Consider the following 27,621-nt stretch of genomic DNA (forward strand, 5'->3'; position numbering starts at 1 on the left):
ATATACTTACACCGGTAAAACCATGTTGAATCTAGAAAATTGTCAAGCAAGACAACGTGTATTGGTAAATTCATCTATTCGAAAAGTTGCATTGCCTTTTATGCGGTCCTTATGCCCTCATTGCTTAGTAGCGGCAACATCCATATGTTTCTGGCATTGCTTAGTGGTGGCAAAATACACTTCTTATTGAAATGAGTATAAAGGGGCACGGTAGAGCAAAATGAACTAATCACTTACTACGAGGGTTACATCGGACTGTTTTCACTGTCGCCTGTTTGCCGCTTACTTCTTCATGTAGTTTACGGTTAAACATGTAAACAATTTCATATTTGTATTTTTTTTCCTCATATATAATAAACGTTTGTGCTTTAGAAATCAAATTCATATAGTTTGAAGTAACAATTATCTTTTAGACAGATAGAACTGTAGCATTGCAAAAATGTCATAAATAAATGGATCATTTACTCTTAAGTTTTTATAGCGATAACTTCTCTTAGATTGAGAAGCATCAATGTGCCAAAGGTTCCAGAAACCAAATTCAAACAACATTTCCTTTACATGTTTCAGCCAATCTAATTTATAGCATTCTGAATTTGTTAACATCTCAAATTATACTCCTGCAGACATTTAAAAATCTTGAGCAAGTAATACACATCCAAAATAATCTAGAGCTCATCTGGGCTTCATAGTGAAGTGGACATAAGCCAAATCGTAATTTTCTTTTTTTCACAATTGCTCCATTTTTTGGCAAAAGTAACAATCTTGTTAAAACATCCTTTCAGTTACGTCCAGAGCAGCAAATGATCGATGCCCCCAGGGCTCAGACCATATAAAATCACAGATTGGGCTCATGCCTGCAAGACTGGTGAGCTAGTTTGTGCCTATGTTTTGGCCAAAGAACAAGTTACTCTTACCTGGTAACGTTCTTTCGATGGGATGGTTCGACGACGTATTCCATATCTATGACATGTAATCACCACAGCTGTGCTGCTTCGGAAAATCTTCGGCGTCTGCGCCCTGCGTCGATGAGCCGCCCTCGAGGACCTCCTCCGACAGCCGACGTCATTGGATGTTCTAAGTAGGACGCACGACGCCCGTAGCCTCAGTTGTAGTTTTTTCCCAGAACGTGTGGCACCAGTCTTCTGCCAGTCTGACACACAAAGCCTTGCGGAAACGTAAGCTGCCATTGCATAAGAAATTCTGTAGCGGGGAAGGCAGGGAGGGAGCGATATGGAATACGTCGGACGATCCCATCGAAAGTATGTTACCAGGTAAGAGAGTAACTTGTTGTTCGAGGGGATTGGGTCCTCCGACGTATTACATATCTATGACAGGCTCCCAAAGCAGTACCAATGCAAGAAGGTGGGAAAAGAATTTAGAAAACAGAAATTTAGAATGCCCGATCAAATTGCGGAGTAAAGGACCGCCTTGCCAAAGGCCAGATCCTGCCCACGGATGGAATCTAGGGAGTAGTGACGTACAAAAGTATGTACCGAAGCACAAGTGGCTGCATCACAGATGTTACGAATAGGAACACCCCTCTGCAGGGGAGTAGAGGCAGCCATATCCCTGGTAGAATGGGCCAACAAGCCAACCGGTGGGTCCTTACCCGCCAAGCGGTAACACTCAGAGATAGCCAAAATAATCCAGCGAGACAAAGTCTGTTTCGTCACAGCTTGTCCCAAACGCTTTCCAGCGTAACCAATGAAGAGTTGATCATCCACTCTGACCCGGGACATGCATGAAATATAAAAGCTTAACGCTCTCCCAGGATCAAGCCTATGCAGCCTCTCTCCTCTTCCTTACCAGGATGTGGAGGAGGATAAAACGCCGGAAGAACAACCTTCTGGCCTAAATGAAATTCCGACACCACCTTCGGAAGAAAGGAAGGACGAACTCAAAGGACAACCCTGTCCTTCTGAAACACAGTGAAGGGTGGCTTAACTGAAAGTGCCTGTAACTCACTCACTCTGCGAGCAGAAGTGACCGCAACCAAAAATACAGTTTTAAGAGTTAACAGTCTCAAAGGGCATGAATGCAAAGGCTCATACGGAGCATCCATCAGAAACTTGAGAACAAGGTTCAAATCCCAACCGGGCACCTGGAAAGGTGACGGAGGGAAAACATTAGTGAGCCCTTTCAGAAACTGAGAAATTTAAGGAATTTTAAAATAGGAACACTCTTCAGACGAGCGCTTAAATATGGACAACGCCGCCAGGTAACCTTTAACGGTACCCACTTGCAAGCCCCTGTGGGCCAAAGAAAGCAAAAGAGAGAACCATGGGAATGTCACATGCAAAAGGATCCACATTCTTAACCCTGCACCAGTTGCAGAACTTATGCCAACGGCAACGGTAAAGGGACTTTGCTGCGGGCTGTCTGGCCGAGAGCAACACCTCCATCACGTCTTCAGGGAGGTCCCAATCCTTATACCTCAACCTTTCAGAAACCAAGCGTGAAGGTTGAGGGATCTGACCTCTGGATGGAGAACCTGACCCCCCCCACCCCCTCCCGTGACAGCAGATCGTCTCGGTAGGGAAGACGACATGGAGGGCAGATGGACAAGTCGAGAAGGTCTGGGTACCACGTCCTCCGGACCCACGCCGGAGCAATGAGGATCAACCGGGAACCGAACCTCTGTAACCTCCGCAGCACTTGCGGAATGACGGGGCCTGGAGGAAACGCGTACAGCAGTGGGAATGACCACTCCACCACAAACGCGTCTCCTAAGGCTCCTTTTGGAGGAAATTCCCACAAGCAGAACTTCTCGCACTTCCGGTTGACACTGGAGGCAAAGAGATTCGCTTGAGGGGTCCCCCACAGGGCGAAGATCTCCAGGAGAATCTCCTGAGCCAACTCCCACTCGCGAGTGATCGCGCTCTGCCTGCTCAGAGCTTCCGCCGTCTCGTTTTCGTCTCCGGCCAGATGAACTGCAGAGATCGAAACTTCCTGCTGGATTGCCCAGAATCAGAGCTGCATCGCCTCCCTGCACAGAGGAAGTGACCCTGCCCCCCCCCCTTTTGTTGAGGTAGAGCATGACCACCGTGTTGTCCGTCAGGATCAGGACATTCTTCCCTCGCACAGTCAGCAGAAAAGCCTTCAGGGCTAGCCTGACGGCCCTCAGCTCCAACAGATTGATATGGAGTCTGGACTCCGACAGAGACCAACGAACGCTGACTCAACTCGTTGGCATGAGCTCCCCATCCCGTAAGGGATGCGTCCGTCACAATAGTCACCTCCAGCCAGGGTACCCAAAATGGAGCCCCCTTCATCAGATTGTCTTCGACGGTCCAACACAGAAGGTCCTGGGTGACCGAGGACGGCACCTGAACAGGGTCCGACAACCTGCCGGAGGACTGAGACCACTGGAGCTTGAGTGCCGATTGCAAAGATCTCATTCGCAAGCTGGCCTCTGGCACCAGAAGAATGCAGGATGCCATGAGGCCGAGCAATCTCAAGACCTCGAACGCTGGGAGACTCTGGGCAAGCTGAAACTTGTGCACCATCTGCTGAATGTGATGAGCCCTCACCTGGGGAGGAAAACGCTGCCCCAGGGACGTGTCGAGCACAGCTCCGATGTACTGGAGCCTCCGAGTTGGTGTCAAATGGGACTTCTTTAAGTTGAGGGAGAAGCCGAGCTTGTGGGGGGAGTGGCAGGTGACTGACAGATGATCCAGGACTTGCTCGGGAGAGCGCGCCCTGATCAACCAATTGTCCAGGTAGGGGTAGACGTGAATCCCCCTTTCCTGAGGTGCACTGCCACCACTACCATGAGCTTGGTGGTGAAGACCCTCGGGCGGAGGTCAATCCGAACGGCAGGACCCGAAACTGAAAGTGCGAGTCGCCAACCGCGAACCTCAGGTACTTCTTGTGCTTTGGATGTATCGGCACATGAAAATAAGCGCCCTTGAGGTCGAGAGACACCAACCAGTCCTGAAGTTGAAGGGCCTGGAGGACTTGAGAAAGAGTAACCATCTTGAACTTGTCCTTCCTGAGGAGTTTGTTCAAACCGTGCAAGTCCATGATGGCTCTCAAACCCCTGTCTTTCTTGGAAATCAAAAAATAAGGGGAATACCATCCCTTGTTCCTCTCCGCTACAGGCACCAGTTCTATGGCACCTTTCTCCAGCAGGGATTGAATTTCCTGCGCAAGGAGCGGATCCGGACTCTTCAAAGAGATTCCCCGGTCGATTGTCTTGAGGCCTCTGCTGGAAAGGAAGACAGTAGCCGTGAGTTATGATCTCCAGAACCCACACATCTGAAGTAATGGCGCGCCACTCTGCAAGATGCTGCGCCAGCCTTCCCCCAACCGGCGAACCATGGGACATGGCATCATGACTGAGCTGAAGCGGCTGCGGCGTTGCGAGGCAACAGCCCGAGCGGCCTTGGCACCTCGAGTACCTTGTTTTCCACCTCTGGCTCTCCTACGGTGGCCCCTTTGACTGTCAGCTCCTCTCGCTTTACCAAAGGAGGAGTAATAACGAAAGGAACCTCCTCTCCATTGCTGTCCCCTAAGACGAAAAGGCGGAGGTTGGCGAACTGCAGCGCCCAACGACTTCGCTGCAGCTTTGGAGGTCTGCAACCTCTCAAGGCTCTCGTCAGCCTTGCGGACAAAAAGATGTTCCCAGTCAAAGGGCATGTTGAGGAGCCGGGCCTGCACATCAGGAGCAAACCCCGAATTCCGCAACCACGCAAATCTGCCTATCACGGTGCTCGCCGCCATGGACCGGCTGACACAATCTGCCATGTCCAAACCTGACTGAAGGGCCTCACACATGGCATCCTTGCCATCCTGAACCATGGCAGGGAAACCACCCCGTTCGTCCCCTTCGGGAATATGTTCAGCCGCGAAGGAAACAGTTCCACAGAGTGTGCGTGAAACGTGACAAGGCACAAACGGAGTTGGCCGCATGAAGCGCCATACCCCCTGAAGAAAACATTTTCTTCGCCCAGCCGTCAAAACGCTTGTCGTCCATATCAGGAGGGATGGTAGGATACGACGCCTGCTTTGCTAGGGCCGTAGCCGCCTGCACCACCAAACTCTCCGGAGTGGGGTGCTTGGTCAAGTAGCAGGGGTCATTACTGGCTGGGCAGTATTTTCGCGGCAAAGACTTGCCCACTGCCGGAAGACTCTCCGGAGCAGTCCAAGCCGCGGCCACCCTCCTCTGTAGAGCCATATGGAACAGCAGTACCAAGTCAGTTGGTGGACCTTGGTCGAGGATATCCGTAAGGTCATCCTGAAGAAAATCCCCTGGGGGAGCAGACCATCCGAAGTACTCTGACCCTGGACATAAGGCGCCGGTACGAGGAGTCGGCATGAGTGCCAGGCTCAGGCCTACAAAACTCCACCTCCGGAGAGGTGTCCAGCCCACTGGCATCGTGCAGGGACTGCCGCAGGTCCTCAATTTGGCTATGGCCCGAGAGAATCTCGTCCGGCACCGTATCCGGAACCATGCCATCATCAGAGCCCTCATGCACCTCTGAAATAAAATCAAGCTGGCGGTAAGAAGGCACAGAATGTGGAACAAAGCCATGCTTGACCTTTGCCAGAGCCTTTCTAGGTGGTTCCACCGAGCCTCGGGGAACCCCCGTCGAAACAGCCTCGAAAGGCGTCGAATGATGGCGTCGACACAGTCCTCAAGGCCGGAGCCCGAAGCGTGTCCCTCGACAGCCAGGGCGCTGATGGCGTCTACGACTTCTTGGGAGGCGGGCCTCGAAAGAGTCAGTCGACGACCTCGGCGCCACCAGCGTCGACATCTTCCTCAAAGACACCACAGGTGCACACGGTCTCGAGCACGTTGAGGACCGGGACCTGGAACGGGCATGAAGAGAACGATTCCCCTTGTCCGAGCGGGACCTCTCCCGCGAATCGTGCCGACCACCCGAGCCCGAAGGCGTGCGAGCGATGTCTCTCGACCGATCACGACCGACCCCACTCTGAGACACGAATGGACCAGTGCCCTGCGATTCGAGAATCGCCAAAATTTTCTTCCCGAAGGAAGTCCATTCCTCCGGTGTCGCATGCTTGGTGGGGTAAGCGACCCGCCGACGGGCGGAGTACTCGGATGAGGACGGGGAAGGTGACCGATGACGGCGCTTCCGGGAGTTCCTCGAAGAGGCAGAGAAGTGGCGGGACCGACTCCGGGACCGAGACCCACTGCACTTCTGATGACGACACGGAGAGTCGCCCCTCGAATCGTCCGTCGAAAGCCCCGCAGACCTCAACTTCCGTGGCTTGGACACCTTACCTACCGATAACTACTTCTTGCGCTCCAGCAAGGCTTTGGACGTGAGCGACTGGCAGTCGACAGTCATCCGTGTCATGGGCCTCCCCGAGGCACCAGAGGCAGGCGTTGTGCGAGTCCGTTACCGACATCTTGGAACCACAGTCCCCCAACTTCTTAAAGCCCGGACAAGGTGTGGCAGACGAGGTAGACATCTTCACGAAGAAAGACTTCACAATACGAACAGGTTTGAAGAACCGAGAAAGAACAGAACTCCAAAGAGTCGAGGCGCGCCGAGATCTCCGAAGCGAACACGTTCGTGGAAAAAACGGAACTGAGGCTATGGGCGTTGTGCGTCCTACTTAGAACATCCAGTGACGTTGGCCGTCGGAGGAGGTCTTCGAGGGCGGCGTATCAACGTCATCGACGCAGGACGAAGACGCCGAAGATTTTCCGAAGCTGCACAGCTGTGGTGATTACATGTCAGAGATATGGAATACGTCGGAGGACCCAATCCCCTCGAAAGACACTCTACAGAGGTCTACATGTAAGGGATACATCACTCACAGTAATAGTATTTCTGATGCTTGTATCTGCTTAGATTCACATGCTGTGCATAGGCCGACATCTAGTGGAAGCTGCGGAGTATTACAGTTTGTTTTTCGAAACTCGAAAATGGGCGTCAACACAGGGCGTGCCAGTAATACTATCCCTAGTGTGACGTCCACTGTACCCAAGATCCCTCACGCGTCTAGGATCCTCAGATAGACAGAAAGGTAAGACTACAAGCAATCATGCGCCTTCTCTCAGAGGGGAGGAAGGGTGGGTCGCATGTGAATCTAAGCAGATACAAGCATCAGAAATACGATTACGGTGAGTAATGTATCCCTTCTGAGGCTTGTGGAATCTGCTTAGAACACATGCTGTGCATAGATTAGCGAGCAGTACCTGAAGGAGGTGGAATGTGAGAAGGGTCATGAGCAAATAAGTGTCTTAGAAGCGCTTGTCCCACTTGTGTATCTGCCTTGGAATGGGTGTCAATGCAGTAATGCGGAGTAAAAGTGTGAATAGAGCTCCAAGTAGCTGCTTTGCAAATGGTGTCAAGGGGTACATTTGCAATGAAAGCCAGAGTGGCCCCAATGCCTCTAGTAGAGTGGGCCCTTGGCGTAAAAGGCAGAGTCTTTTCAGAGAGTGAGTAACACAGCTGGATACAGTTAATAATCCACTTCGAGATGGCACCTTTAGAGACCCGATCCCCCTCTCTGCCTGTAGCTACGGAGACAAACAGTTGATCTGTTTTCCTTAGCGGTCTGGTTTTATTTACATAGTAGAGGACCGCCCTACGCACATCTAGGGTGTGTAGTTTCACCTCAGCCGAGCTTTGCGGGTTCTGGAAGAAAGCCGGAAGCTCGATGGACTGGTTTACATGGAATTTTGATATAAATTTAGGCGAGAACCTAGGGTGTGTGCGTAAAACCAGTTTGTCTTTATAGATAGTAAAGAAGGGATCCTGCACTGACAGAGCCTGAATTTCACTGACCCTTCTTATAGAAGTAATAGCTACTAAGAAGGCCGTTTTATAAGTCAGGTGTTTGAGACTGCTCTTATGCATGGGTTCAAAAGGGGGGCCCATGAGCTTGGCTAGCACCACATTAAGGTCCCACCCTGGTGGTGGGTTTGAAATAGGAGGGTGAAGTCTCTTTACTCCTTCCATGAAGGATTTAACTACTGGTACTTTCCACCACGAAACCTTGCTATGGAAAGTGGTGTAAGCCGAGAGGGCTGCCAGGTGTACTTTCAGTGAGTTAAAAACCAATCCTGCATCTAGCAGGTGGAGCATGTATGTAACAATAGTGGAAGGAGTGCAATCAACTGGGTTGATTTGTCTACTCTGGCACCAGATAACGAACCTCTTCCACTTGTCAAAGTAACAGTGCCTTGTGTTTGGTTTCCTAGATTCCTTTAGGATGTCCATACACCTCTGTGGTAAATTGAGGTGTCCAAACTCTATGACCTCAGGAGCCATGCTGCCAGGTTCATTGAGTTGGGTTGCTGGTGCACTGTTTGACCTTGGTGCTGGGACAGTAGGTTGTACCAGGCTGGAAGTTTGATGGGCTCGCACACCGCCATCCTGCGTAGGTGTGGGAACCACGGTTGTCTTGCCCACATGGGAGAAACTAGGACGAGCGTCATCGACTCCCTGTTCATTTTGTTCACCACTTTCCTGATGAGGAGTTGGTGGAAAAGCGTACGCAAACATCCCTGACCAGTTCATCCACAGGGCGTTCCCCTGGGAGTCTGGTTGGGGGAACCTGGATGCAAATCCTGGGCATTGTCTGTTTTCGCTTGTGGCGAATACGTCTATAGTGGGGAAACCCCACTGAGAGAAGAGATCTTCTACGACCTCTCTGTGAAGAACCCATTCGTGTTCCTCTGGGAGGGAGTCTCTGCTCAGAGCATCCACTAGGGAATTAAGCTCCCCTGGAACATGTTGTGATGACAGGAAGATGTTCCGTCTGAGTGCCCATATCGAGATTTTCTGGGCAAGCTTGGACAGATTTGGCGAGCGAGTCCCTCCTTGCTTGTTCAGGTAGAACATGGCTGTAGTGCTGTCCGTCCGGATTTGCACTGACAGGTTTAGTAGGTGGGGCTCGAACGCCTGAAGCGCTCTGAATACTGCCAGAAGCTCTAGCAGGTTGATGTGGTTCTTGGCCACTGAGTGAGACCAGAGACCCTGAGCTGTGTGGTGGAGATGGTGAGCTCCCCACCCAGTCAGACATGCATCTGTAGTGACTACTGCCTGTACTTCGGGATCGTAAAAGGGTTTTCCCCTGTGCGAGATTTTCTCTTGTCCACCAGTGAAGGCTTTGTACCAGTGTTGGCGAAACGACCACTAGATCGTCCCACTGACCACTTGCCTGAGACCACTGTTTCGCCAACCATTCCTGCATGGGACGCATGCGCGCGTGGGGGACCAGGTAAATGCATGACGCGATCATGCCCAGTAAACGCATTGCTTTGCGTACCGTTATTTGTTGACCGGACTGATAATGCGGAATTTGCAGTAGTATATTCCGAATTCTTTCTTCTGAAGGAAAGGTCAACCCTTCCTGGGTATCCAGGATTGCTCCTAGGAATTGTTTTGAGGTGCTTGGCACCAGGCTTGACTTCTTCTCGTTGATTGAGAAGCCTAACTCGTGGAGGAGGTTGATAGTCCTTTGAATGTTTGTCCTGCAAATTCCTGGGGTTTCCCCCGTTATGAGCCAGTCATCCAGATAAGGGTACACTGGGATTGCCTCCCTGCGTAGGTGTGCAGCCGCCACCGCCAGTACCTTGGTGAATACCCTTGGTGCTGAGCTATCCCGAAGGGCAGTACCTTGAATTGGTAGTGCCGACTGTCCACCTTGAAGCGCAAGTACTTTCTGTGCGCTGGGAACATGGAAATATGAAAATAAGCATCTTTCATATCCAAGGTTGCCATGTAATCCCCCTTTTTTAGGAGGAGGATTACCTCTTGTAGCGTGGTTATACGAAATTTTTGGGGCTTGACATACTTGTTGGCAGGCCGTAAATCCAATACTGGGCGCATTGTCAAGTCTTTCTTTGGCACAAGGAAGTAAGTTGAATAAATACCCTTGTTTACCTGGTGTCCCAGGACGAGTTCTATCGCGTCCTTTTGTAGAAGAATGGCGATCTCCTCGAGGAGAATCTTCTGATGTTCTAAGGAGTGTACTCTTTGTCGTGGAGGATGGTTCCGGGGACGCTACAGTAGCTCTATACAATATCCCGTGGATACTGTTGACAGCACCCATCTGTCTGATGTGATCCCTTCCCAAGCCTGGGTGAAGTTTGAAATGCGTCCCCCTACTGGGGTTGCGTGAGAAGGGACCCTGAACTGAGCGTCACTGCTTTGGTGGAGGCGTGCCGCTTCCCTTGCTGGGGCTGCCTCTGCCTTTACCACAACCTCTTCTATTACCTCTGCCGTAACCCTGGGTAGACTGTTGGTTGTTGTTCCACTGTGTACCCTGCCCCTGGGAATAGTTAGATCCTCTCTGGGAATTTTGGCCGCGTGGGCGACGAAAATTACTATTCCCTCTCTGGTTAGGGGGTTTATTGGTTAACTGACCAAGGGATTTGAGTGTCTCGTATTCGTCCTTGGCATTTTTCAGTGCGTCTTCGACCGCCTTACCAAACAGATCGGCTTCCACCGGTTTGTCTAACAATGATGCCCGATTTTCTGCCTTAAAACCAGACTGCCGTAACCACGCGTGTCTCTTGATAAAAGTACCTTCTGCTATCAATCTGCCTGCGTTGTCCGCGGCGTCGAAGGTTGCTTTCAAAATGCAACCAGACACGGCTCTACCCTCTGCGGAAATCCGAGCTAATTGGCCCTTTAACGGTTGAGGAGAAGAGGCTATGAGAGCCGCGACTTCTTCCCACTGATGGCAGTTGTAGCTGGCCAACAGGGTGGTGGAGTTAGCAATCCTTGCTTGATAGGCGGACGTTGAGGCTACCTTCCTGCCAAAACCGTATAGTTTTTTGCTCTCCTTGTCGGGAGGAGCTTCTGACGAAGACAAGGGTGTCCCAGCCCTCTTACGAGTGTTGGTGACAACTAGGGAGTCTGGCTTAAGATGTCCTCTTATATAGAGAGGGTCAGACTGAGCTGCCCTGAAAAGTTTTTCAACCCTGGGATTGACTGCTCTGGTGAGGTTTGGGTTCACTAGGGACGGATCTATTCTCCGCTGAATGGCTTTAAGGATAGGGATGGTCTGGGCAACAGGCCTCCTTTCTCCCACTAACTTTTCTGCGAAGTCCCTTTCCTCCTGTACACCGTGGGTGTCAATGTGGAAATGTTCCGCTGCGCGAGCGAGAACCTCATTTAGGAGGGGTTGGTTATCGACCGGGGAGTCAGTAACCGGGGCTTCGTTCTCTACCGGGGAATCTACTCTGTATGTTTCCGGGTCATCCTCTTCTTCCTCCTGGTCCTCATCATCCCCATAGTAGGCCGTCCCGGTTTGCTCGTCTATCAACCCAAAATCTTGGTCTTCACAAAAGGAAGCCTCTCCTTGATACCGTGAGTATGGTCTTGCGTAAGGTTGTACCTCGAAGGGTTCTGATCTCATTGGAGTCAAACCGGGCCTTCTTACTCGGGGGGATAGGATCAGTAGAGCCTGAGGGTGTGGCCCCTTGTGGATCATACGAGAGGAAATGTTCTGGATTTTTATCATAAAAATCAGCCAAAGAAGACATTCTTGACATGACCCTATCTATGTCTTCACTGGACCATTTTTTGGAACTGGGAATGACTCTCTCAGCAAGTCTATGGGATTTATCTTGAGTAGCTTTGCTGGTTGTGGACCTATCAGCAGACCTGGGCTTGTCTGTCTGTCTAGGGGGGTGGAGTGTTTCACAGGTTTCTTCTGCTGTTTTCCCCCCTCCCCGTGCGTAGAAAAAGGTTTTCCCTGTCCCTTAGTGGCTCCGGAGTTTTTCGACGCCTGGCATCGGGAGAGGTGTCCCTGTCCTTCGAGCGTGGGGCCTCGCGGGCTTTAATTGCGGGCTATGACTCCTGGAGCGCGGCCTGGGGGTGGAAGTCGTCTTCGTCTTCCGACGATCGAACTTCTGTTAGCCTAGGGAGCGAGGCACTCTTGGCAAGAGTGGATGATTGCCTGGAGTCATGCGGCGATCTTGATCGAGAGCGCCCAGAGGACACCGAATCGGACCGTTCTGTCTGTGCCTCTTTCCGAGAACTCGACGTCGTCGAGTCTCGGTTGGACTTAGTGTGTTTAGTGTGTGTAGTATGTGAAGCGCTTGTGTCGCCGGGGGTCTTCCCCATAGCCGCCCTGCCGGACGACCTTCCGAGGTCGGGGACCTGCGCTCGGCTGTCTTTCGACGCCGTAATGCCCTGCCGTCTGAAAGTACGGCGTCGCTGCCATCGCTGAAGGCGCCCTCCGCTGCCATGGCCGCCTGCCTGGCGTAGTGGGCCCAACACTTCGTCGAACAGTCCTTAAGTGTCTTAGGTTTAAACCTACTACACGCTCTGCAGTTCGCTTCAGGGTGGTCCCTCGGCAAGCAGAGATTGCACGTGGCGTGCCTGTCGACCCAAAGGTATTTGCGATTGCACTTGGGGCAGAATTGAAAAGGGGTACCCTCCAAACGCACCTTGAGGCAGCGGGCTGTTAAGTGTAGGAAATGTATAAGGTGTACCTATATACCAAGAGTGTAGAGTATGTACCACCCCCCACTCTCCCTACTTGCAGGGCCTAGGCCAGCGGCCTTCCGAGGCCCAAATCCGTCGTGCAGCAGCCGACGGTCGATTTCTTCTCCAGCCGGCGTCGAGTGTCAAAGTTCGACGTTGGGGTGGGAAAGGATGTCAATAGATTATTATTTTAAATTCTAGCAAAAGTATGGCTAAGGCCAGGGGACTCCGCAAAATGCTTCCGACCAGTATCGCGGAAAAAAACAATCCGAGGATCCTAGACGCGTGAGGGATCTTGGGTACAGTGGACGTCAAACTAGGGATAGTATTACTGGCACGCCTGTGTCGACGCCCATTTTCGAGTTTCGAAAAACAAACTGTAATACTCCGCAGCTTCCACTAGATGTCGGCCTATGCACAGCATGTGATCTAAGCAGATTCCACAAGCCTCAGAAATACCAGTTACAATTTGCCTTGATCCTGATCCCTACATTAGCAATAAAAGAAACCCGATGAATAACTAATGTTCAAATTTAAAAACAAATTCATAATTCTAGATTTAGGTCACATCAAAGTGGCTATTTTAGCAGTGTTCATTCGAAGGCAACGGTTCTTGCTAAATTTCTCAAGGGCTACCAGTGGTTTCTTGATTTACATTGATGTATTCGAAAAAAACCACAACATCTCTGTACAGCAAGACCCCCAACCTTCCTGTCGCCAATCGGCAGAGCATTGAATTCTTATTTCGGCCAGGTTATTGATCTAGAAAAGGAAGAGGAAGGGGGGGACATGGACAGAGCCTTGCTAAACTCTAACACCAACTTCATACTGGTCAGTGAACTCCCCTCCTTGTGCAAACCTGACCTTAGTAGAGTTATTATTGTACATAGTATCCACAGCCCAATCTAGATAGATTGGTCAGGTCTCAGGGTTCCACCCATAGTATAACAAAGCAGCCGTAATAAATATTGGTTTGTTACTGCCTCAGTGTCTTCAGTACCCCCTTGAAGATCAGATCTATCCGTTAGGAAAGATTCTTTTTGCTACTTTTATCCCATAGTCTACTATGGGACTTTCTTTTTGCTTCGTTTTGGCTGTTCGCCTGAAAGGCAAGTAAAGCCATGCGTTGAACTAAGTTTTATTGGCAATGGGACAAATCCAGGAAATGTGTCCCCTCTCCCCAAGAGCGAGCCACTCCCTTTGTGACTAGGGATGCGATTCCATTAAGCTTACCACCCACTAGGGGACAGCTCAAGTAGGATCTCACTGGGGGTGAAGCCACATTAGAGGACAGGTAATCACCTAAACAGGGATATGCATTATCCTTCCTGGTCTCAGTAACCCAATTGCTGTGTTGGTTGTATGGGAGTTAAACTGCGTAATAACGTGCAACTTCCTACACGAACAGCTGGTATGGCTTCTGACCCTTTTAGGGCACCAAGCAAAACTAAGAGGGGAGGACATATAATAGGCTCACCCCTTTATTGTGTGGAGGATAAAGACCCATTCAGCATCCCTACATGGAAGGAGAGTACCTTGTGGAGCTACACAGGAGGAGAGGTCTCGTCCTGGGAGGTATGGCAAGAAGGAAGCCCAAACTCGGCAGATCGAGACACAGACAAGCCCACACACACACGGCAGCCCTGACATGACATGCCTGAGAAACCCACCCCGGAAAGTCTCAAGCCGCGGAGGGAGCCTGAGCTTCAAACGAGACACGATGCAGAAAGGCAGCAGGGAGGGAGCGAGAGCGGCATCAGATGCTGAACACCGGAAGAAAGCCTAATGGAACGTCTGCCCGGAGAAGCACTGCAGGAGGCCAAAGGCGCTCAGTTGCTGCAGGGGAGCAGGAGGGGGATGGAAAGGCCTGAGAACCAAAAGGCAGGGTGTGAAACAAGAGACCACATGGAGGGATAAAAACCAAGTGATAACTACCTGGAGAAATACCCCAAGGAGGGCGGTGAGACCAGAGACCTGCAAGAGGGGGTGACAGATGCAATAACCCAAGGTAGGAAGACAGAGACCCCCAAGGTGGGGAGACAGAAAGTAGGCCCCCACTGTGGGGTAAAGACCAGGAGGTAGCCAACTAGAGAAAGCACAACAAAGTTCCTTGGCGGGGAAACCAATATGAATACCTGCTCTGGACTTAGGAACCAGGCATTCTCCATAAGAAGAAAACCGGAGACTGAGAGAATGTGCCTGACAGAAACCAAGGAAGAAGAGACTAATCTAAGATGGACACACCCAAAGGAGGGGAAACTTAGAGACATTTCGAACTGTGGAACAGGGCAAGGAACCCCTTTGTTTTTGTAAAAGAGGTATCTGGGTAGGGTCCGAAACTACTACGAGGCTAATGATCGGATATCTTGTGTCAAAAGACCCTGCATCATTCATGGACTTTTCAATAAGGAAATAACTCTTAATTAAACAACTTTCGAACACTAAATATGGGAACTTATGATGCATTCAAATCACTAGTAAAACTATATATGCATCTATAACTTGTTCCCTACTTGCGGACAAACTTTGAAGCACTAATCCTCTAGAGATATTGGGCTTAATTATCTTGCATTATGTTGTTTGCACATGCTAACTGTTCTTAATTTGTTTTCACATGTTAATTATTCTCAATTTGCTCTCACAATGTGTTGAATGTCCCTTTCTCGAATGTAAACAGTCATTCAGAACAGATTTATGTTATTGTATTTTTTGTACCTACACATTCTAGCCACTCACTTCACAAAGCAGTAAAATATATTTTATGTATTGCTCGTACATCTTATTTCTTTACAAATTGTATAAAAGTTTTGTTTTGAGATTATGGTAATATATACCTAATGGTTAATTCATTCCGCGATTGCTAAAATTAGGCAACACATGTCTCGTCTTCTTTAAACAAACCAAGAGAACAGGCCAAACACTCTGGTTGGCCTGTTTCTTTTGAAACTTTGTGGTTACTACAAAAGAGTAAAGGTACAAACCCTGTTTCATAGGGTCCGAAACTGGTCACCATTCATTTGTTAGGGCACAAGCCCTTATTGTACCTTTGTTAGAGTTAGACTTGTTTTCTATTATAGTGGTAAGGACAGAAATCAGACTAGAACTAGCCTTTCTTGCATGCTAGCATACACTTAACTTACCGTGTCATCAAGGCCATCAATATGCAATACCACTGTTTTGGCACGTTTATTTGTAGTCCCCAGGAAAAATTGAGCTTTCCGCCTTCGGGAATTAATCTCACTTGCACTCTCATACTCCGTGTTGCTGGAAGACTGAAGAATTTCATATACTTCATTGGACAAAAATTTTGTGTCTCCGGGACTAGTAGACCTGATTTAAAAAATAAAAAAAAACAATGTTTGAGAAGAAGCTAAAGTTACAATACCTTCAACTATATCCACATATTGATATTTTATTTGTATTGCGCTCGTACACAAGTGTTTCAGAGCACGACGAGGCAAATGAGGGGACCAGGGGAGAACAACGATCTTACTAGGCCCTGTGACATTGAAAACGCACAAGAGCATGGGAGAGGGAAAGGGCAAAAAGTGAAAGGGGGGGGGGAAGCGGTGGAAAGTGCTGAGCAAAAGGAATAAAAATAAATATAACAAATAATAAAAACACAAACAGCAGTAGTGCAGCCAGGAAGTAAGGCGACAGACAGGGTGTGTCTGGTAAGTGTAGAAAAACAAGGAGGGTTTTGGGGCGGGGGGTGAGGGACTGTAGGGTTACAGATACAGATCCAAGTGCAGGGGAATGCCAGAAGGCAGTGCAGGTGGGTGGCAGGGTGAGCAGGTACCCAAGCCCGAAAATCAGAGGTTGACCAGGTGCACGATGCCGAGACAGAACAGATCAGCAGGGGAGAGGAGGAGAGAAGGCAGAAGCAAAGAGGAAGGTCTTGAGGTGCTTTCAGAACCGGAGATGATGCTCCAAATTTCAGAGTGGCAGTGAGACTGTTCCAGAGGGAGCCCCAGACGATGACAGATCTACCCCCAGCTCGTTTCTTTGAAAAACGACTTACCCTGAGGGAGTTGGAGGTGGAGGAGCGAAGAGCGCAGGAGGGAAGGTATTTACAGAGGGGGAGCTGAAGGTATTTTGGGCCCAGGCCCCAGAAAGCCTTGTGGACAATGCAAAGGCTCTTTAATTTAATCCTTGCATCCACTGGGAGTCAATGGAGAGATTTCAGGGCTGGAGAGATACAATCCCAGGGCTTGAGGCCAAGGACAAGTCTCACAGTCCTGTTCTGGATAAATTGCAAAGGGTGAAGAGTGGAAGCATGGAGCTTTAGAAAGAGGCTGTTGCAATAATCCAACCTAGAGAGAACCAGGCCAGGGCTTGAGAGACAGTGAGCTTCTGGGGGAAGGAGAGGAAAGGCAGAAGACCTGAGGAGGTCAAGTAGGAAGTTTGACTTTTTAGAGACATCAGAGATGTGGGCAGAGAAGGAAAGCATGGAGTCAAAGATGACCCCGAGGTACTTAGCCTCGCAGGTGGGGGTAGGATGAGGGCCAAGGGAGGCCGGCCAAAGAGTGACTGGCAAGGAGGGTGAAGGTGTGCCGATGAGGATCTCAGTCTTGCTTGCATTTAGGCAGAGATCATTGGCGGCACACCAATCCTGAATGGCAGATCAGCAGTTGTAGATGAGCGAAGGAGAAGAGGTGGCGAGGGAAGCCTGAAAATGAGTGGAGTGTCATCAGCATAGCACTCAGAATTTGAGCATAAAATGGCAATGCGGTGGGTGAGAATTGCCAGGTATTGGTTAAAGAGCCAGGGTGAGAGGTTGGACCCTGGGGGAACACTGCAGGTAGAAAGGGAGATAGAAGAAAGGAAGGGTCGATCAGCGAGGAAAGAGGTCAGCCAGGCCAGAGCCTGATCAGCGATACCCAGGTTGTCATGGAGACAGTTGAGCAGGATGGTATGGTTGACCGTGTCAAAGGCAGAAGAGAGATTGAGTAGGATGAGGACAGAGGGACTGATGGTCATGGAGGCAGCCAACACAATCTGAATGAAGGTAAAGCTGCGAGATGGCCAGCTTTTTCCAGGAGGTTGCGCAGAAAAGGACTAAAGGAAATTGGGCGATAGTTGGCCTGGCAAGAAGGATGAGCTGTGGGTTTCTTGAGAAGAGGATGCATAAGAGTGCTTCAAAGGAGATGGGAAGGCTCCTGAGGCAAAGGAGAGGTTGCAGAAATCAGCCAGTGCAGGAGCGAGCCTCCAATGACACGCTTCATGGCCCGGATGTCTGAGAAGGTAGGTGGCAGCATTGGGGTAGGCTTGGCCTCAGGGAAGAGAGAAAGAGGGAGGGATTGCTCCAGGAGAGAGAGGTGGTCAGAGGGATGGAGAGGGGGGGGGGTCATAGGAGATCCAGACATCAAGTGTGTGCCCTACAGTCAGGCAAGAGGGGAGGATGGTAAGGGAGAGGAAGTCACAGCGGTCACGGAAGAATAAAGAGGAGGAACAAGGAGTGTTGAGATGGATATTGAGGTCACCAAGAATGAGTTGAGTGGTTGAGGCCAGGAAGGAGGAGGAGAAGTCCGCCCACTCAGAGAGAAAAGGAGGCCGGTAGATCACAGTCACGTTAAGACAGCAGCTAGGAGAGAGCGAAAGCCTGCCGACAAGGCATTCAAAAGAGGAGTATCTCTGTGTAGGGATGATAGAGGCAGGAATCCACTCAGTAAAGATCAGGGCTATACCCCCTCCAGACCGGGTGGATCTGGGTGCGGAGGGGAACTTGTAGCCATCAGGGAGGAGAGTGTCAAAGCTTGTGACAGAGCTGGCCGTGAACCATATCGCGGTAAGACCGAGGACATTGAGGTCAAATTCTTCCAGGATGTGGCATGTGTCAGATGAGTGTTTGACAGAGCGAGAGTTGAGTGGCAAGATGAAGGTTGCCAATGAAGGCATGCACCCTGCAAAAGCATGTGATATCCAATTGACCAGAATAATGGACACACCCCAGTAGGGAATGTGACTAAGTGATAAATTGCAAACAACAAAACTTTACATAAAATAAAGCAAGCAAAGTACTCTACTGCCCGAGAGCGCTCTGCCAAACAATACACAGGCAGCCCTTTAAAAGGACACAGCGTCATCATCCATGTTTCATATAAGGTACAAATTCTAACATTTGATTGGAAACGGCCCTATGGAACAGTTGATACTATGAGGGAGTTAGAATGCTCATTGGTTGTCGCTTTTCCAGTTGCTTCATGCCCACGTGGGTCAACTTGGCTCTCCTCTGCGGTGTGAAGGTCAGGGTGAAAGTGAAGTAGTTCTCTCTCTAAGCTAAGCAATAAAAACGAACAATTATAAGAATAATGGCTGTTATACAAATTCTCACATGAACGGGGGTATTAAGAAAAAATTGGTGATATATTGGTGTTTTGACCTCTCCACTTGGGATCCTCCGATACTTTTGTCCTAGGACCCAGGTGCCCTCCACAGATGCTGGGTCTGCCATCATCCTCGCTTAGAAGTCTCATGATATAGGGAGACATGCGTTTCTGTTGATAGGATATACTGCTGACTGGGATTAGGCCTGTAGTGGGTGTTCTGGAAGGGCGAACATGAGGGGGTCTGATAGTTATCAGCATGAAGGAGGGTGAGGGGTCAGGAACCGGAGGGGCTTGGCCTGGTAGGGTGGGAGTTGAAAGGGCACAGACATTTTAGTGGAAATGTATGGGCACTCGTTTTGGGAGTTTTGCCATGATTTCATGCTCTGCAGAGAGTAGTCTGGGGAAATGAGGCAGGACAATTGCAACAACAAATTATTGGACTTCCATGAGAACAAGGCTTGAGCAGAGCTGCCGAGGATGGGAGATGGTGGGGGGCTCGGGCTCTCTGTGCTGTGTGAGGCGCTGGGGATGAGGAGAGCCGGGTTTTGCAGGGAGACGACTTCTTGGCCTAGTAAAACGATGGTGCCTATTGAAACACAAAATGGCGTCTATGGCTAGGCAGTGGATTAGGTTTTGCAGATACATTTCTAGATTACATCACACGATCAAGTACGCTGGGGGCGGGGGTCTGTAGCCCCCCCCCGGCCCGTTTGCCTACACGTACTTCAGTCACAGCGGGAATAGTAAGGCAGGTGGAATTGGATCACCTCAACCCCAACACCAGCCTTAAAGACCTTCCAAGCAGGGGTACAAATCAGAAGTATGCCCTGCGGAGAAGAAGCCCGAGGTAGGGCAGAGGAGGAAGAAAGAGGGCAAGGTAGCCAAGGGGGAGAAAAGGGGACAGCAGGAGATGAAAGGAAATTGAGGCGAGGGAAGAGTCCATCAAAGAGGAGGAGATTGACCTTCGACCATGACTGTGCCATTTAGGTAGACATTAATAATGACTTTAGAGGAGTCAAAGGGAGCCATGAGAACTTCCGAGCGGCTCACTCCAATAATGGGAGAGGAAGAGACAAAACAGTAGAGATCATATGAAGAGTCCATAGATCTGGTGAACGAACAATTACCAGGTTACTCACCATAGTGACCACCTTACTCCTAGTCCATAGTCCATAGTCCCCTTTCCTCCATACTTATGGGACATCTCTCCGTCCTGTGGGACGGGACCACAGCACTTTGTAAAAAGCATCCACTTTTTTTAAAAACATATGTCCCTCCTCTCTTTCCTGCGCGGGGCCCGGCACGCGGCCGTAACCCCGCCCACCTTGGCTCCGCCCCGCGCATCGCCCATCAGTCCTTTTCTATCGCAGGGTCAAAGACCCATTAGCAATAACAGAAGAACCTTATTAGAGGGGACGGCGGGCGGGCGCATGGAGGAAAGGGGACTATGGACTAGGAGTACGGTGGTCACTACGGTGAGTAACCTGGTAATACTCCTACGTCCCGTCCCCTTTCCTCCATACTTATGGGAGATTCCCAAGAACTCCTTACAGGAACTATGGGTGGATGGAAATACCCCTTACTGAAACAGGTTCTTCAGTACAGCCTGGCCGAACGTCAACTCTAGAGCTCATATCGAGGCAGTAATGCTTACAGAAAGCAGATGGGGAGGCCCAAGTAGCCGCTTTAGCGATGGACTCCCAGAGAACATACTTCTGAAAAGCAACCGCGGCTGCCTTGCCTTGCACCTGGTGTGCATGGATACCTTTAGGAGGTTTCAGCTTTTGGACGGTGAAAGATTCTGTGATACAGGCGGTAATCCATCTGGAAATAGATGCCTTAGACGCCGGCCTGCCCTGAGGCTTACTGAAGGTCACAAACAGTTGGGAAGAGCTCCGAAGCTCGGAAGTCCTGTCGAGGTAGAACCTAAGAGCTCCTCGGACATCCAGGCAGTGCAGAACCCTTTCCGCCTCCGAGGCAGGGTTCGGAAAAAGACCGGAAGGGAAATCAACTGATTCAGATAGAATTCGGTCACTAACTTTGGTAGGAAAGCTGGGTTCGTCCGGAGGACTACCTTGTCCTTGTGAAAGACCAAGAAAGGGTGCTCCACCGACAATGCCTGGAGCTCACTCACTCTCCTCGCTGACGTAACGGCTACCAGAAATGACCCTTTCCAGGACACGTACTTGAGGTCAACCGTATCCATTGGCTCAAAGGGTTTATGGCACAGCGTCGTCAGGACTACATTTAGGTCCCAAGGCAGGTGCGGACTACGAAACGGAGGGTATAGGAATGTCAAGCCTGCAAAATGCCTCTTAACCACTGGGTTACTCAGAGAATAAGAGCATTGGTCTATAGCAAGATAAGCGGAAACCGCTGAAAGGTAAGTTCTGCATGACAGAACGTAAACACCCGACTCTGCTAGGGAGGACACGAAGGACAGCACCTTGTCAATCGTAGCCACCCTTGGATCCAACTGCTTTTCCAAACACCAACGACAGAACCTGAGCCATTTACTCCTGTATTGGGATCTGGTCGAGGATTCCCTGGCTGCCTGGATAAAACGCATGTTATCCATAGACAAGTTAAAATGCTCTAAGACTTGAACTCAGGCACCATGCCGCCAAGCTGAGCGATTGTGGGGAGGAGTGCCACATCTGCTGTTCCCCTTGATGAAGAAGATCTGGGGTTACTGGTAACCTGATCAGCAGAAACACCGACAGGTGATGAAGTTCTGAGAACCAAACACTGGCTGGCCACCACAGGGCCAAGAGCAGAAGCGAACAGTTCAAAGAGTTCTTCAGCTTCCCAATTGCTCGATGAACTAGAGGCAGAGGCGGGAAGGCGTAAGCACTCATGTTGTGCCATGGAATCTCAAGAGCATCCCCCAGAGAGGAGGCTCTCAGCCCCCCTCTGGAGGCATACCGAGGAAGCTTCTCGTTTACCACCGTAGCGAAGAGGTCCACCTCCGGTGTGCCCCAACGCAAGAAAATCCATGAGAGGATCTCCGCCTTCAACTCCCACTCGTAGCTGACCATTGTCCGCCGGCTGAGGGCATCCGCTGTGACATTCAGCTGGCCCGGGATGTGCACCGCAAGCAGCCAGACGCCATGAAGCATGGCCCACTCCTATATCTGGATGGACAGATCAACCAAAGGTGCCCACCCCGCAGGCAACAAAAAATTGTGCGGAAGGGATATCCGAGCATTCCGGTCATAAACTGACCGATAAGGATGCGCACAAGGCCAAGAAACCAGCCCTATACCTCAGGCCGATGAAGCAGCTGTAGGGGTAGCGTTCAAAATGGCCGCCGCGGTCGTGGCGGGAACGGGCGCCATTTTGTCATCACCTGAGGGGAACTGCGGCACGTGAGGAAGTGAGGCAGGGGTTCCCGTCGATTGATCAGGGGTCTTAACTCTAGCCTTAACATAAGGAACCTCGGCAGAGGCGGTACTATGAGGCCTGGAATGTTTCTGCGACATACCAACCGCCAAATTAGCCTTCTCAGGAAGGACCCCGGCGCTGCCGGTAAATGAAGAATTTCCCTTCTTTGCCCCCTCAACAGATCTGGTGTCAACCTTCACCGATAAAGCCTTGCCAGACCCTCAGAAATGTTGCTAGCTTTAGCCTCTGTACGAGGGACCTCGGACCCAGGTCCGGTAACAGCCTTACTCGTGCGGGCCTCGAACATCCGTTCGGTAGCACCAAGACCCACCAAGGCCTCGGGGCGCACCCCGGCATAAGAGCCGGTCGTCCAAATTACGGATACTCCTGGATACCCTGGAGACGAAGTTAGGCCGCAATCACCGACATCTTCGTGAAGACACGCAGCGCCAAGCTGATGCCAAAAGGAAGCACTCGAAACTGGAAGTGCTCCTGTCCCAAAGAGAAGCAGAGATATCTCCTTTGCGGGTTCCAAATCAGGATATGCATTTACGCGTCCTGAAGATCCACGACGCTGAGCCAACCGCCCATCTGCAAGTAGGAGCGAATCTGGCCGGGCGTGATCATCTTGAATTTCTCTTGGGGTAAGGAAAGATTGAACTGGGAAAGGTCTAGCCCGACAGCTGAAAAGGTGGGTTAAGGGGGTGGGGTAGGGGGTAAAGGTAAACGGAAGCCCCCTCGAGCGACTAACAAGACCCATCTGACTTCCGTGATGGTCTGCCACGCCTCCCAATGAGACGCAATGCGTCCTCCCACCGGGGTCTCGTGCGAGCGCGGAAAACCCTCATTTGGCAGGTTTATCGGTGGCGGTGCCACCTGAACCTGATGAGGAGGCTGAGGAGCGGGAGAAATACCGCATACGCTGTTGTCTACGGCGGTTATTCCCCGCAGGAGTATCCACTCTGCGATTTTTGCGGTCGAGGAACCCCCTAAAACCAGAGGAAGGTCGACCTTGCGACAACGACCTTTGAGTCTTGAAGGGAGGCTTAACCAGAACAGGCAATGATTTGGCCGTGTGAGTGCTGTCTTTGGTTTTGGTGAGCTCTACATCAGTAGAATAGTGAAAAAGCTCCTTACCATCAAATGGAAGGTCCAGGACCTTGTCTTGCACCTCCTTCGAGAACTTAGTGGCATGCAGCCATGCTTGCCGCAAGGTATCACCCCCTAGCATCAGACCCCGAGCCAAGGTGTCTACGTGATGAGCTGCAGCCTCCAGGAGATCCCGGGCCAAGACCCTGGCATCGGAAAGGCCTCCTCTGAAATCCTCCAGCTTCTCGACCGGAATATGCTCCTCAAACTCAGACAGACCTCTCCACATCCGCATGTTAGCTCCTGCCAAAATCAATTCTGCATTGGCCTGCCTGAGCTGCAAGGCCGAATTGGCAAAGATTTTCCTCCCTAGGGAGTCCATGAGCTTGTCCTCCTTTCCCAAGACCTGAGTCGCCGTCGCGGAGGAAGAAGCTGCAGGTCTGGATTGCAACGTGGCCGCAGCCACCACTGTGGAGGAGGGAGGCGGACAAGACGACAAGGCCACTTCTTCCGAGGAATGTAGCCTGTACCTCGCGTCAATCTTTTTATTTACAAAATGTCCCGAGTGTGGCTTTTCCCAAACTCTTCGGACCTCGGCCAGAACGTCGTTCTGCAAAAACAGGCCGGTACGCTCCAAAGGAGACAAGGTGAACGCCCCAGAAAGCACACCCTCCTGCGGGGCAGGTGCCTCGGGCACCGGAACATCTAAGAAGCTCATCATGTCCAGTACCCGGTCATGGAAAGCTCTGGTAGAGCGGGGCAGGTCCTCGTTGTCCTGATCACCTTGAGGGTCATCTGACAGGTCCGGCTCTTGCTGAGCTGAGTCAGGCACTGCCTTGTCCACTGGGGACAATGGTGGCACAGGCGGAAGCGCAGGGGGAGGCACCACAGGCATGGGATGCGCCGGCGGAACCACCGACGGAACGGGTGGAGCCGGAGGCACGGGTGGACAAATCTCCTTGAAAAGCCCCTTGAAATACTCCCTCATGGGGTCGGTGCGCAGAAGCGCTTGAAATTTACCGAAAAAGGCGTCCTCAGGAGATTGTTTCGGAACCTGTGGAGGCCTCTCATGAGGTGGAAAAATCCAGGGACGCAACGGGGAAGGGTGCCACACAGGCCCTTCTGCCGACGTATCCACATAAATCAAGGGAGCCGCCCCCGCGGGCAACAAAACATTGTGCGGAAGAGGCATCCGGGCATTCCAATCATACATCGTCCGGTAAGGATGCGCACAAGGGACCTTAGGTTCACCCGAAGGACCAAACCCTACACCAGGGGCCGATGGCGTAGTTGTAGGGGTAGTACCTAAAATGGCCGCCATGGTCGTGGCAGGAACGGGTGCCATTTTGTCCTCATCTGAGGGGAACTGCGGCACGTGAGGAAGTGAGGCAGTGGTCCCAGTCGATGGATCAGGGGTCTTAATTTTAGCCTTAACGTAAGGAACCTCGGCAGAGCCGGTACTATGAGGCCTGGAATGTTTCTGCGACATAACAACCGCCAACTGAGCCTTCGAAGGAAGAGCCTCGGCACTGCCAGTAAAAGAATAAACTTTCTTCTTTGCCCCCTCAACAGATCTGGTGTCACCACAAGAGCGGGAACGGTGCGCTGTCACCGACAGGGCCTTGCCCGGCCCCTCAGAGCTGTTGGTAGCCTTAGCCTCTGTACGAGGGACCTCAGACCTACGCCCGGTAGAAGCCTTATCAGCACAGGCCTCGAACATGCGTTCCGTAACCTCAAGCCCAGCCAAGACCTCGGGGCGTACCCCGGTTTTATTTTTGAGGGAAGCCGAAAGAACGGCCTCAGAGCAAGCTCCGGTAACCCACGAGTCAGTAGAACTGGGTCTACACACAGCCCCCCACAGGAGAGGCCTCCGAGTGTACTCCGGTGATCACAGGCCCCTTATGGAGACCTTCGGAGAAAACTCCGGTAGAATTATTAGGCCCGACGGGCACCTCATGGCGAACCCCGGTAACAGAGCGATCAACGCCCCTCCCGGCTCGAGAGGAACCTGGGAAGGTATCCCCCCCGGCCGGGGTGCTCTGAAAATCAAAGAACTTACCGGGCGTTTTTTCTTCTTGTCGATGAACGCCTGAAAATGCTAAGGAGGAGTCCGTCCGAACACCACCTCCCACCGCTCCAACCGACGTTGAAGAGCCCGGACCGAAAGGGAGTCACAGTAAAAACAGGAGTCCCAACAGTGTTCGGACCCAAACACTCTAAACAAAGAGGATGGGGATCCGCCCTCGCGTAGCGACGGTGACACGAACAGTCTGGAAAATCTAGTTTAAAAGACAGACAGACTAGTAAACCAACGCTAGCGAGAGCCAGAGAGGGGAAAAACGGGAAGAAAATCTTAGAGGATGCAAGTGCGTCCGGCCCCGAACGTGCAGAGAAAAGGACTGATGGGCGATGCGCGGGGTGGAGCCAAGGTGGGCGGGGTTACGGCCGCGTGCCGGGCCCCATGCAGGAAAGAGAGGGACACATTTTTGAAAATAATTTGGATGCTTTTTACAAAGTGCTCCGGTCCCGTCCCACAGGACAGAGAGATGTCCCATAAGTATGGAGGAAAGGGGACAGGACGTAGGAGTAAGAAGAGGTCGGTGAGGGTCTCTCTGGAGGAAGAGCTGGAATAGGTGTCAGCGATAGGGAGACCAGGGTTGGAGGCCAACATATTTATTTTAACATTTACCGGACAACTAAACACCCAATGGCAACGGCAAAAGGCTTTGGTTGCAATTTACCAAGTGAAACCCAAACACCGCAATAGTAACGTCACACGCCCATGGATTGAAATTAAGTTTAATAAACCAACATTAAACTGTGACCCCGGAACTACCACTAAGGAACCGAGAGCCAGTACATAAGCTTTCCACAAGTCTAACTTCTGCATAAGATGCAAACCTATCACTTTGTTCATTACTTGTGCTTTGAATGTTGTATACATGTGTCCTAATATATAGATTGTTACAAACACATAGCGTTAAATTCACATAGGTGTGTTGGTTCGGAATCAGTTGGCAAGGGGAGCCAAATGTTGGTCCTGGTAGCTCTTGGTGTCAAGCTAACCAGGATCTTCACGGCCACAAGCAGGAGATGTATAGCCCACAGCTTTGATCAATTTCGATGCCTGCTAAATCAATATATGTAAAACTATGCACATGCAAAAATGCATTTTTAATTTCAATGTTTTCTGTGTGAGCGGTCTAAAGGTCTCATGCATTTAATTTTTCAAATTAACCTCTAGTGTCTCTTGACAGACTGATGGAGGTGCCCTGGTGAGGTGCCCCTTGCAGATGTCCCTCATCAGTTGTGTGGGCAGGCTGCCCTAGGATACACAACTAGTGCCGTTTCTTATTACGATGAACCAGTCAGGCAAGGGGTGCATCATTCAGAATTTAGCTCTGCTGCCCCCAGTCCCAACCACACCACCAACAATCCACCAGGGAAAGGTGGGGGAGGGAGGGGCGTGGGGGTTAGAGTTCTACCAGTAACTTTTGGCCATTTCCAGCACTGCCTAGGAAAGAGCCTTCTGTGCGTTTTGGGAGACACTGCTCTCATGCGCAAGGTCATGCGAGGCATCAAAACGAATATTTCTGGTGGACTTTACATTCCACAGCGGATTCTAAGTAGAATATAATCCTGTAAGTGGGTGGTTGAAATGTGTGCTAATTTGTCTGTATTTCACAGTTTAAAAGCAGGATTAATACAGTATGAAGCTGTCTACAAAACAAATTAGCTTGTGATCACTAGAGCTAAAAGTGATACAGCTAGAATCATGTGTATTATAGCCCACAACCATAAGAGGCACATCATTGGAGGAGATCGTTTTTTGATTTCACTGCCTTTACATCAACACACAAACACACCTCACAGGGGAGTTTTCCAAGTCCTGTGACTTAAATCGGGTGTTTCAGTGGAGAGGAGGGCTTTTTTTTTTTTAATGACACTTGTTTACCCTAAAGAAAAGAATGTAGTCTTTGACTTAACCAGTCTTTGCACTGCACCAGAACCAACTGTCAAAAACACGCCAGTAGTCAAGGCATCAGTACGAAAGGGCAGGCAGGGATTGGACACTAAAGTGCCGCATGAAAACCTAGAAGGGAACTGGTAAGGATGGGTGGGGCAAGAGGTGCAGTTTGGAATGGGACAGGGAGGATGCAAACGAGGGTTTAGAAGTGGAGTGAGGAAACCCAGGGAGAAGCAATTGAACGAAAGGGCTTGTGACAGCAGCGCATGGAGGAAGAGGGATGGAGGCACCGGTGGAGAGTCAGGCAGGTTTGAGGGCACCCCACTTCTAAAGCACATGCAGAAGTATAGAGCTACCAGTAGCTACATGGCAGTGGGGGCAGGTGACCAGCATGGGTGGGGGCACAGGGGGACCTCTGAAAAGAAGAGAAGTG

General features: G+C 50.8%; 1 protein-coding gene across 2 annotated transcripts in view; it reads right to left on the reverse strand.

Moving 5' to 3' along the window:
• Positions 1-27,621, reverse strand: part of ARMC1 (armadillo repeat containing 1) — a 515,376-nt gene that overhangs the window by 197,504 nt on the left and 290,251 nt on the right. For both annotated transcript variants that reach the window (XM_069621117.1, XM_069621116.1), the window contains exon 4: positions 15,560-15,749. In XM_069621117.1, coding sequence (XP_069477218.1) covers positions 15,560-15,749 — 190 coding nt within the window. The remainder of the gene's footprint in view (positions 1-15,559; positions 15,750-27,621) is intronic.

This window comes from Ambystoma mexicanum, chromosome 5q, assembly GCF_040938575.1.
Source record: "Ambystoma mexicanum isolate Mex_15411 chromosome 5q, UKY_AmexF1_1, whole genome shotgun sequence".
Classification (NCBI taxonomy): Eukaryota; Metazoa; Chordata; class Amphibia; order Caudata; family Ambystomatidae; genus Ambystoma; species Ambystoma mexicanum.